Raw genomic sequence first — 11,885 nt, forward strand, 5'->3', positions numbered from 1 at the left:
CATGCTGGTTCTCTGCACAAGCTTTAGCGTTCTTATCAACTTTCTTCGATACTGCATTTCTTATTGCTTGTCCAGCTACAAACCTGTTTTCCTTTAAACCAGCTAGATGGGAAACCCCCGTGAGGTCCACGCAAGCATGTTTCCCTCTAGCCCAACCAAAGACGAGCAGATCCGCTGGTCATAGAGTAGATCTCCCTTCCATAGGGTCCATAAGGAAATTCACAGGAGCCTCTTTCTTAGCCGAAATCCCAGCTCTTCTCAGGATGTCCCACAAAACATCTCGCACCCAGTCATGCCGATATTTGAACCCAGGAGCTCTGTAAAATGCACTGCGTACTCTCTGTATTTATCCATACAAGTTTTATGACATATCGGACAACTTTCATCTTCTGGCTACATAGGGATCATCAGTCTAAACTTTTTTTAATTTTTTTTTTTATAATGTAAAATTTTAGGGTGGGCGGGGCACCCACCGAAACCCACGCGGGGACCCCTCTTGCCGAGCGGGGATGGCACCGCCAACATAGCGGTAAGGTAGAGAGAGGGACTGAAACCGGTGGGGCTTCACCGAAGAGAGGGGGAGGAGAGAGGATGAATGGACCAATCAAAACTTTTTTTTTTTTTTTTAATAAAAATCAAGTCACCTAAGAGGGGAGTGCCGCCATCAATTTAGGGTGTTAGGGGAGTTTAAGAGGAGAGTTGACGTGGCACACGAGGATTGATTGGGCGTAAGAGAGAGGACTCACCTCTTAGGTGAGCACCCCTTACACCCTTAGTAAAAGAGAAATGAGGTCGCGGTGGGAGAGGTATGGCATGGGACCCATGAAGTAATGAGGTAGAGAGAGAAGACTTCAACATCAAGACATGGGGTAAGAGACAGCTAGCACTGAACAAGCTGCTTCACCTACCTTACATCTTCCCTCCTTTTTTAGCCTCAATCTCTCTCCTTTCAAATTTCACATTTTCCTGTTCCTCTCTCTCTCTCTCTCTCTCTCTCATTACTTACCATTTCTTCTGCCGTCGGTTACACCACATTTTAGCCTCATATTAGGGCTTAAAGTACAGGTGCGCCTCTTTTAAACCTCCAATTTGTTCACAACAATTTATATTCTGTCTTCTATTGAATTTGCTCCTCGGTTTATTGTTTATCACTCTCCCTAAGCCAATTGCTTCGGTTTCAGTCGATTTCGTACGAATTGGTTTCGGTTTTATTCATGCTTTCGTTTCAATTTTGAAGATATACACAGACTTTAGCTGATTGTTTTGTTGTTTTGTTCGGTTTATAATCGATTTTATACAAATTGATACAGTTTGATGTTGTGAAACGTAGTAACAGATGAATTTTTCGTGTTTTCGTCTCGTTTTTTTTTTTTTTTGAAATTAAACAGAGAAATTAGCTGATTGTTTTGTTAATTTAAAGTCAATTTTACAGTTACTGTTTGCATTCGTCTTCTCATACATCTCAATTTTCATAGCAATATGCTATAATTTGTTAATAATGTTCGGTTTGATTTCAATTTTCAATCAATTTAACTTGTTAATTATCTCAATTGCAGGTTTAGCAGTTTCGGTTTTCAAAGTCTTATCTCCTTTGCATTATAATCTCTAGGTTTGCTTTACTCTCTATCTTATTAATTTGCTTTTTCATTTGTTTCACTGAGGAAGATAACTCCTCAAAAAGTTGTTTTACTTTTGAGTCCAATTTGATTATATTCTTTAACAAATTTATGGTTTATGAAGGAATAATGACAGTACATTAAAAGCTTGTTTTGGTATTTTGTGCTGTTTTTGGTATATTTCTTTGCTAAAAACCAAGCTCGAGCTGTCTCACCATTGTCCTTCATCACTTTTTACATACATATCTTTGCTTTTTTTACACTCAATAAAAAAAATTCACAATTTAGATTAACAGTTGCAAATGTTAATTGTATTTTGAATTGAAAAAAAAATTTGATATGTTTGTATGAATAATGAATTATTGTTGTTAATTAATTAACTTGAATTTTGCTACAGAACATAGAGTTAGGAAAGAAAAATGGCTGCGCAAAATTTCACTGATGAGATTGATTGTGGAAGCTTGTTCGATAATTTCGAAGATTTGATCGAATTCCCTGCGGTCACCGACACCTCACTCGAGTCAGTCGAATGCTATGATTTTGCCGATGTTTGGACCAACAATTCCGATGAGTTGCAGGTCTCTGATCCCATCTTCTCCGATAGCAATTGTGCCTCTACCCTGTCTGCAGAGCTCGCAGTTCCGGTGAGTACTCAATCACTATCTTTTGGTAGAGTGTGCGTTTAGCATAATCCATTATTATATTTTATTTTTTTTTATTAATTTAGCATTTGTTCATATTGAAAGTTGAAAATTTTGAAATACTAAAATTGTCGGTTGAGTGCTTGTTGATTTTGTAACGTATTGTTTCTTGAAATCTGGTAACATGTATTTTATTTTGTGATCTGTCTTTAATAATAAAAGATTTTTGTTATTTAAAAGAATATATTTTGGTGTTGATTGGCCCCATCAATAATTGTTACTTTCAAATCCCGCATCAATTATTTAAAAAAAAACATGGTTGTTTAATAATTAGTTAATTACAAAAGAAGTCAAAAAGAGTTTTCAAGACCCTTAATTTTAACAAACTTCGATGTGAAGTTTGATTGTTGTATATACTGGATGTACAAGTTTTTTATTTTTTTTTTATATAAAGTTAATTATGTTTTAATTTTGTGTATTTTGAATCTTTGATAATCAGTATGAAGATATCGTTCAGCTTGAATGGCTTTCAAACTTTGTGGAAGACTCGTTTTCTGGTGGGGGAATGACCATGAACAAAGAGGATATTCCGGCGAAAGAGGAGCCGTTGGTGGTTGCAAACTACGAGTTTAAGATTTCGAGTCCTGTCTCGGTTCTCGAGAGTAGCAGCAGCAGCAGTTCCAGCTCATCCTCGTGCTCGGGCGGTGAAAATAGTGGTAAGATGATCCCACTAAGCTCAACTCCCCTCGGGCCACAACGGGCCCGAAGCAAGCGCCCTCGGCCACCAGCTTTTAATCCTCGTGCTAGCATCGAGCTCATCTCCCCGGTGACCCTCGTACCAGTGTCGGTTACTACGGATTCTAAGAACCTAGTTGATTCTCATAGTGGGCCAAAATCAGCCGGGGCCGGGTCTGGGCCTGATCAGAAGAAGAGAAAGAAGAAGCCCAAGAAACCCGAGGCTGAATTCAACCCAGACAACAAAAGCGAAAACCGAAACCAAAACCAAAACCAAAACCAGACAGGACAAGGAGTTAGAAAGTGTATGCATTGTGAAATTACGAAAACACCCCAGTGGCGTGCAGGCCCGATGGGCCCCAAAACCCTTTGCAATGCTTGTGGTGTTCGTCACAAATCAGGGCGGCTTTTCCCGGAGTATCGCCCTGCGGCAAGCCCAACTTTTGTTCCTTCTTTGCACTCCAACTCCCACAAGAAGGTTGTGGAGATGAGAACAAAAGGTATGCCAGAGCAAGTCATGGCTAAGCTTCCCGAGCGTGAACTCGAGCTCATCCCAAACATGAACCCACGAGCGGATTACATGTGATCAAAAAATCTCACTGGCTTGGTTTCTTGTTAGTTTCTTTACTATTTTTAGTATAATTAGTTTGTTAAATTTGTTAATTTTGTACAGGGCTCAAGGTGGGAGGAGGTGGGCCTATATAGATGTTTACCATATATATGTAGGTGGTTGTAGGAAGTTTAGGGTTTAAGGAGATGCTAGATTAAGAAGATTAGATTAAGAGAAGAGATTTGCTTCTTGTTCTCTTTATTTGTTATGTTTGTTTCTTTTCATGTTTTTTTTATGGGAATTCTTTTTGTAGTTCATATAAATATATATTCTTTGTAGGCATATGCTTCTTATTTTTTTTTCTCAAATGTTGCTATTTAATTAAGAGTGAATTTCAAATTTTGTCGTTTATCTTTATAGTGAATTTCAGACGATGTCCTTTATCTTTCAAACTGAAAAATTTAACTAAGTAGGTTAAAGGACACCGCCTGAAATTCACTATAAAGATAAATGATAAAATTTGAAAAACTATTACAGCCACAAGGTTAAAAGGTAACGCAATCTCGCTAAAGTTTGTGTCATGATTTCAAACTCGACTCGGCTTCTAAAATATCTATAAACATAACTATTAGGTCGCTCATGTTTTGGTGGGACATGGTGCTCATGATTCATCTTGGGAGAGAGTAGGTCATCATCATGCTTTATTTGGACTTAGTGGCCATGCTTTACTCCTTGTTTGAGGCTTACATGGAAGCATATATAGTACACATGTTCTCATACGTCTTAACTGACCATACTACACATGTCATATATGCCATAGTTGCACATTTCAAGTCTTTGAGGGGCAATAATCATATATAAATCATGCTATAATGATTATGGTAGGAATAGGTATCATAAATTGTTTTACATAGAAATAAATGGTTAATGTACACCCGTTTTGACGATTCACATTTAACTTAACTTATTGGCCACACTCGTTTTAAGATTGATTAACACCCAACACAAAACATACAAGATAATTACACAGAGAGGGTGTGAGGGTTAAATAAGGGTTGAAATTAATTTTAGTGATAAATTTGTTTTTAGATGAAGAAATGAGAATTATAAAGTTTGTTATGGAAGTAAGAATAATATACAATCTGTTCTAAACAAGTCGCTTATATTCTCACATAGATAACTCAAACCGTCTTGTAGATAGTTGGGTTTGATAAACATCATGTAGATGCGGAGATGAAAGGTTTAGCCTAGAGGCATTATGTCTGGCGAGGAGTGAGTTTGAGCTCAAGGGCTAAGGCCACTTTGTGATCACCAAGGAAGTATTTATACCCGAGTCTAGCATTTAATGCTCCCATTAGTATTCGTATCGTATCGTTTCGTCTTCTGGTTGGCCGTTGCAAAGAGCCGAAGAGTAGGCACATACTTTAGAAGAGGTTGATTTACCCTCACTTGTATTCAGTAACCACTCTTCATTTAGAGAAACATATCATAAAGTACATAAAGCACCATACCTTTCCTGCAAAAGATTTGACATGTTAACACAATCTATATATGTCTTTCTAGCATGAGATCTTTAAAGCTTTTGGAGTTTTGGGTAGGAATGTTGTTTAGATGATAGACCTATGTTGGTGAGAATATCGAACCCTTAGAGACTAGTTTATATTAGAACAACTCATTCACCCATCTAACCTCTATTTCTATGTGACAAACGGCAAAATATTCGGTAATTCCGTACAACTTAATCATTGAATTAACATACAATACGTGCATTAGACTTAATTTTATTATGCAATCCCCAGGAAATGCATATCATTTGCATATTACATGATCGTATTCGCCGCGTCGCGATGCGGTACAGACCATTACAAAGACCGTTGGTCGATTGTCCGGTTAGACTAGTCGTGTTAGGACGGTTCCGGTACTCCCCTAAACGTCAAAGTATAGGACTCATAATCATGTCCAACACGATATATATACCTAAAACTCTAAGTTGGGAAACAAATGTACATGATATAACCTTCCGGAAAATATACAAGCATTTAATTTGTCCGATCTGAGCCATAAACTAGCAAATTTTAATAAGCCGGTTAACAGTTTCATAATTGTTGGAAATATACAAGATCAATAGATGATGTTAATCATCATAAATAATACCAAAGGCATTTTATATGCCACAAGGTTACTTCAATATAAATCATCCAACATTGCTTCATATTTGATCACTAGATTTACCACCACCCGCAATGCGGCGGGCGATTCAATAGTTATATATCATGTTAGATGAAAGGCAAATGTTTTTCACATGACCACGAGCCTGTGTGTAAAACCAAGGAAAAAATAACTAAGTCGATCTCTGACTCGCACGTTGCGACAGACCTATCAAATGGGGAAAAATAGACGCGCTGCGACGGACATGTCAAACAGGAAAAAACAGATGAAAAAACGTTGAACCCAACACGCACGTTGCGGCGTGTTAAGTCGGAAATTTAGAACAACACGTTAAACGGAGAACTTATGAAAGATGAAAAGTATATAAGAGACTAAAGTTGAAAGTAAAAAAAATGTTGAGATTAAATTGCAAAAGATGAAAAGTTTTGATTGAAAGTAAAAAAAAAAAATTAAAGGGGTTAAATTGCAAAAGATGAAATTTTTGAATTAGAAGTGAAAAATCAAATTAATCAAAGGGGTTAAAATACCAAAAATTGAAACTTTAGACTTAAATTGCTAAAGATTGAAACTTTAGAGTTAAAAAATAAATCAATTAAACAAAAGAGATAAATAGATTTAGTTAAATTGATGTTTAATATTATTATTATTATATAATAAAAGAGATAAATAAGAAAATAAGGGTGAGAAATTACCAGATAGTGACACGTGTTCAAAAAGGATTTTTGTTTATTAGTATAGAAAGATTAGTCGAATTGCAAGGGCACTTTTTTTCCGTTTAACATCCAATAACCATCAAAATGCAAACTAGTGAACAAACTAACATTGTTTAGAATCCTAATACTAGTTCAATTCATTAGACATAGTAAACCATCCTAATTATATCCTAACAACACAATCCTTACAAATATCAAACACCTTATGCTTAGAGCATTCACATTCAATCCACAATATTTTCACCTTAAATTACACTAAAAAACATTATATTTTCTCTCTCCTTTTCAATTAAATAATAATTTTTATACCTTTATAATTATCTTTTCTCTCTCCTTCACTCACAACCACTTTCAAAATATATTAAAAAATTATAGGGGGTGAACAGTGTCCCCCCAAATATACAGATGAACAGTAACATTTTCTCTCTCATTCACTCACAACCACTTTTTATACTCTTTATATTTTAAAAACACCACACACATAATTTAGTTCTTTGGATGTGAATGCTCTTAAAACTTAAAGTAATCAACAAACAACTCAAGACCCCCCTCCTCTAAGTGAACGGTTTTGGGAGGGTCCCACTTTCCCTCCCATGTAGTCTTGGTCAAAATCAATAAAGCATAGTTTTATTATCCAAAGGTTCTTGATGTATTATTAGGGATTAAAAACCTTATCTTCACCACATTATCACTTTCAAAAATCACCAACACAAACTCTCTCCTCCTCTCTCTAGTTTTCGGCTTCATCATCTTCATCATCCTCCATTTTCAATTTTCTTCAAGTGTTCCATAATGGTTTTCAAGAGTATCTAAGGTGGTGCAAGCATAGAAGATTGTGAACGCGTTGTAGGATCGAATTTGACTCCCGAACGATTGCGAACGACACGTACGGCGTGCGGAATCCGTGTACGTGTGTGGACCGAACACAAGAACTAATTATAACGATGATTCGATTAGAATATGACAATGTTTACACCTTGAATCACCTTCTTGCTACTTTCTCTCTCTAGACTTCTAAGCTCTAAAGTAACAAATGGCAAAAATTCTAAAATGAAACAATACATGGGCTATTTATAGGGAATGGTTTAATGAAGGCTTATTTAACACTCTAACTACATCCGTCCGGATGGGCTCACCTCCATCCGTCATGATGGACTTCTCTCTATAATCTTCATTCGTTAAACTTGTCTTGTTCTATTTCTGCTACGATGTACGATTGACGGAGGTGATAAACATTAATGCACACACAGACTCCCCCTTGGATATTACCGCAGTCAATCTCGTAGCATCTTGTCTTTTCTCTCTCTCTCTGAGTCTTCATGAAGCTTTGACATTTTCAGCAACCACAGACTCCCTCTTCAAGCTTTTCTTGATTCTGCGTTCTGAATCAGCTCCCCCTTTCAGTTGACTCTTTTCTTCAGGCTCCCCCTTTCATAAAGCTTCCGTGCTTTTAGGATCGACACCTGGTTCTTCGAATACAAGCTCCCCCTTGCGTCGAGCTCGTCTTCAGACTCCCCCTTAGCTTCGGCTATCAGGATCGTAATCTGGCTTAACATATGCAAATCTAAAACTTTTGTAAGAAATATGATAATTTCAAATTGAAAACCTAGCTTTAAACATAAGCAGGAGCATTTCAAATATGTGACAATGAAAACTTTTTTGGTTTTTCCAGGAATGACGACCCGGATCTTAAAATATTTTTGGATCAAGAACCTGGCTCTATTGCATAAATGTAACAATATGAATTTATCCAGGATTGCCCGACTCCACTTCCCCTATCAAATGACTTTATAAATTTGACAGTTTTAGCATCCAAAAAATTTTATCAAGTAATCATCCAAGTCCAAATTAATGACCGTGGAGATTTCGCTAACTGTTTTTTATTTTCAATTAAAACTTCAAGTTTCAAATTAATGAACTTGTTTATTTTCAGAAACATGTTCAGCATACTCAGATTTTGAAACTCAGCTTTCAGACATCGGTTGTCGAAACTAAAGTAGAAACAAAATCTTTTTTGTATTTTCTGAAACATAAAGCAGTAAAGAAATATTTACAGACAATATTTTTGTTTAAGTTCGTGTTAGAGGATCATATCACTTTATGACAAATCACTAGCACCGTTGAGCTATAAACACTTTAAGTTCTAAACGATTAACTTAGATTGCCAGTATACTGATCCACTTAAATTTTCACACAAAATTCAACTGATTCGAGATATGAGATTTAGTGTTTTAAGAACTTAACTTATTCGCGTGTCCCACCTCAGAATATACTCCCGTATCAAAATTCCCTAGATTCAGTCTTATAGGTGAATATACTATATTGATATCTGTACTCTGGATTAGTGCGAGACCTTGAGAGCTCAGGTATGAACTACCGTTCAGTCAAAGAGATGAGGCTCGACTTGAGGTGTGTCCCACTTAGGGATCTTCTTTACAACATCACTTGATTTATATCTTTCGATATTTTATCAATTTTTATGCTGAGTGTAAGATTTAAGCACGTAAAGTGTTATACGAAGTCTAGGCCATTGCTTCCTGATGTGCACAAAATGCAACATATAAATTACATCAATTGTGGCATAAAACTAACCATTTTTTAGTACTAATGTTGGAAAAAGTGTGTTTTTGTCTTCCTTTTGTATTTTCAGGATTAAATGAGCTCAAATGAACAAAAGAAGCAAAAAGGCAGCTAAATCTAACATACATACAAGAAAAGGAACAAACGTGGCATGCCCGACCCCCCGACAACATCTTCCCAAGCAAAACAAGAGAAAAGAAGGCTGAACACGTCCCGTGCTCAGTGAGCACGGGGGCGTGCCCAAGTGTCTGTAGAAAAGACAAAGTTGTAGAAGCTTCTATCACCCACCACGGGGGCGTGCCCACCGGACACGGGGCCGTGGTAAACTCTAAGATTCGCAGAATCTAGGGAAATCTTGATAGTACAGATACGCTTCTGCACGGGGGCGTGGTCAACTAATGCAGACAAACTGCAATTAATGAAGAAAGAGAAGGAGGATGGACATGGGGCCGTGCTCAAGCTGCTGTTCAGGCTATAAATAGGGGTGCTTGGCTCATTTGCAAACCATCCCTTGGCACACCACCTCTCTCACACTTCACCCACCCACCACCACCATCACAACACCATCATCCACCACCATCATCCATCATCCATCATAGAGTGTGTGAGTCATCTCGAGATCCAAGATTGATCGTAAGAGTTCTTGACAATCAAAGGCCATGTTTGCCTAAGTCTCTTACATCACTTGGTGAAGACAAGTGTTTAGTGTAATACTTTTTATTTTTAATCTTTTCGCACTTTTTATTTTGGTTATGTATTAATGAATTTAATAACTAGTTTCTTATGTTGAAGGTGATTCTTCCTTATCGTTTTTCCGTGGTGTCTTGGCATTATTTTACTGTCTATATAAAATAAAAGAATTTTCACCATTCATATGTCCACGGTCTATATGGAGATATGTTGGCTACCTGGTCGGGGGTTAAGGGAACGGTTTGGTAAGAGTTTTGCCTTGTACAGTGTATAGATCCTGCAAGGACCTGACTCAAATTTAGTAGGACCTCCTTCAATACCCACCGGTATTGGATGGCGGGGGTCCAAACTCTTTGATCCCCTTATATGTAAGCTACTATTAAAACTTTAACCCGGCTACGTAGGACTGTATCCCTGCTGACCCAGACTACTTAGCCGAGGGTAACGTCACCTTCAAAAGAGGGGCCTACCACATTATGCATTAATAACTTAATTAATTATCTTTCAATAATCTGACCCTTTAGGATTGTATCCTTGCTGACTCAAACTACTGGGTTGAGGGTAACGTCACCTTCAAAAGAGGGGCCTACTACAATAACTAAGATAATCTCTTAAAAAGTGCAAAAGTGCGGAAATAATCAAAGGTTACACTACACACGAGTTGGATCCAAGTGATTCATCTTGTCTATCTGTTTTTATTTTTATTTTATTTTTCAGCATTTTAGTTAGTTTTATTTTTCTAGTTTAAAAACCTTTTTCTAACTTTTGATTTGATTAGACGTTGAGGATAAACCGGTACTAAAAGCTCTTGTGTCCTTGGACGACCTCGGTATCTGACCAACACTATACTACGTTCACGATGGGTGCACTTGCCAATATGTGTGTTTAATGTTAGTAAATATCGTGTTTTATAAATTTAAAACTTGACTAAGAAGTGTAAAAGGGCTTAAAATATATATCAAAAATATATAACACCACACACACATCAAGTTTTTGGCGCCGTTGCCGGGGACACAAGGATTTTAAGAAAGTTAGGAATCAACGGCCTAATCATTTTTTAATTATTCTGTTTTTTAGAATTTTCTTAATTTTCCAGTTTCTGCAGAGCTCAGCACGGGCCGTGCCTGGTCGGACACGGGCCGTGCCCAGCGTTGTTACTGGAAGTTTTTATTTTCCGAGTAATAGAGGGTTGAGCAGGGGGCCGTGTCAAACTCCCCAGTAACAGGGATCCGGAAAACAATCACTGTATCTCCGACCACGGGCTGTGTTCATCTGAACACGGGGCCGTGGTGAAGCTCCTGACCAACGTTCTTTTTGTTTTTATTGCAAGACTTGGGACTCAGGCGCCACATCTGAACTATCCACGTAGTGTATGAGCTCCAGTTCTAGTAGAGACGTGAAAGAACCCCTAGACGAACCCGAACGCTTTCTAAGAAAAAGACTTAAAGCTAAAATCCAAGAGAAAGTTTCGGGGGACCCACTTCCAATGGCGGACCAACGTACCCTCATGGATTACCTACGACCCACCGTAGGTAATCTCGGCGCCACTATCAATGCACCAATGTCGAAGCCAACAACTTCGAGCTTCGGCCACATTTAATACAAATGCTTCAAAACTCCGCAACCTTCCATGGGCTTGCGGACGAGGATCCTCATCTACATATTACTAATTTCTTAGAAATATGTGATACCTTTCGGATCAATGGAGCATCAAACGAAGCCATCCGCCTTCGAATGTTTCCATTTTCACTAAACGACCGAGCTAAGGCTTGGCTTAATGCCCTCCCAGTTGGCTCGGTAAACACCTGGGATGAACTAGCCCAAAATTTTCTATATAAGTATTTCCCTCCTACTAAAATGGCTAAACTAATGACTGAAATTAATACATACTCACAAGAGGATGGGGAATCCTTATATGAAACTTGGGAAAGGTTCAAGAAGCTAATAAGAAAGTGTCCTCATCACGGTCTTGCGGTGTGACAACAAGTATCCACTTTCTACAATGGGTTGTTGCCACACACAAGACAAACACTTGACTCTAGCTCCGGGGGACTTTTAGGTAATCGTCGCCCAAATGAAATATATAATCAAATTGAGGAAATTGCTCAAACCAATTTTCAGTGGCACACTCCCCGAGGCAATAAATCTATTGCCCCGGGCGCCCATAAGGTTGATGAAAGCACTTCTTTAC

The 11,885-nt window shown here is 37.8% G+C and overlaps 1 protein-coding gene and 1 non-coding gene across 3 annotated transcripts; one reads left to right on the plus strand and one right to left on the minus strand.

Moving 5' to 3' along the window:
• Nucleotides 1–915: 915 nt before the first annotated feature.
• Nucleotides 916–3,884, plus strand: LOC110877732 (GATA transcription factor 8). 2 transcript variants are annotated; one of them, XM_022125927.2, is made up of 4 exons: nucleotides 916–1,065; nucleotides 1,557–1,609; nucleotides 2,014–2,260; nucleotides 2,757–3,884. In XM_022125927.2, exons 3-4 carry the CDS (start codon nucleotides 2,036–2,038, stop codon nucleotides 3,576–3,578), a joined length of 1,047 nt encoding a protein of 348 aa, XP_021981619.1. In that variant the 5' UTR covers nucleotides 916–1,065; nucleotides 1,557–1,609; nucleotides 2,014–2,035; the 3' UTR covers nucleotides 3,579–3,884. The 2 variants fall into 2 exon arrangements, with proteins under 2 accessions (XP_021981619.1, XP_021981620.1); XM_022125928.2 differs by lacking the exon at nucleotides 1,557–1,609 and having other exon boundaries at nucleotides 917–1,065.
• Nucleotides 3,885–11,557: 7,673 nt separating this feature from the next.
• Nucleotides 11,558–11,664, minus strand: LOC118482561. Its single transcript, XR_004868593.1, has one exon. It is a non-coding gene; the product is annotated as a small nucleolar RNA R71 (small nucleolar RNA).
• Nucleotides 11,665–11,885: the final 221 nt, after the last annotated feature.

Source organism: Helianthus annuus, chromosome 9 (genome assembly GCF_002127325.2).
Source record: "Helianthus annuus cultivar XRQ/B chromosome 9, HanXRQr2.0-SUNRISE, whole genome shotgun sequence".
Taxonomy (NCBI): Eukaryota; Viridiplantae; Streptophyta; class Magnoliopsida; order Asterales; family Asteraceae; genus Helianthus; species Helianthus annuus.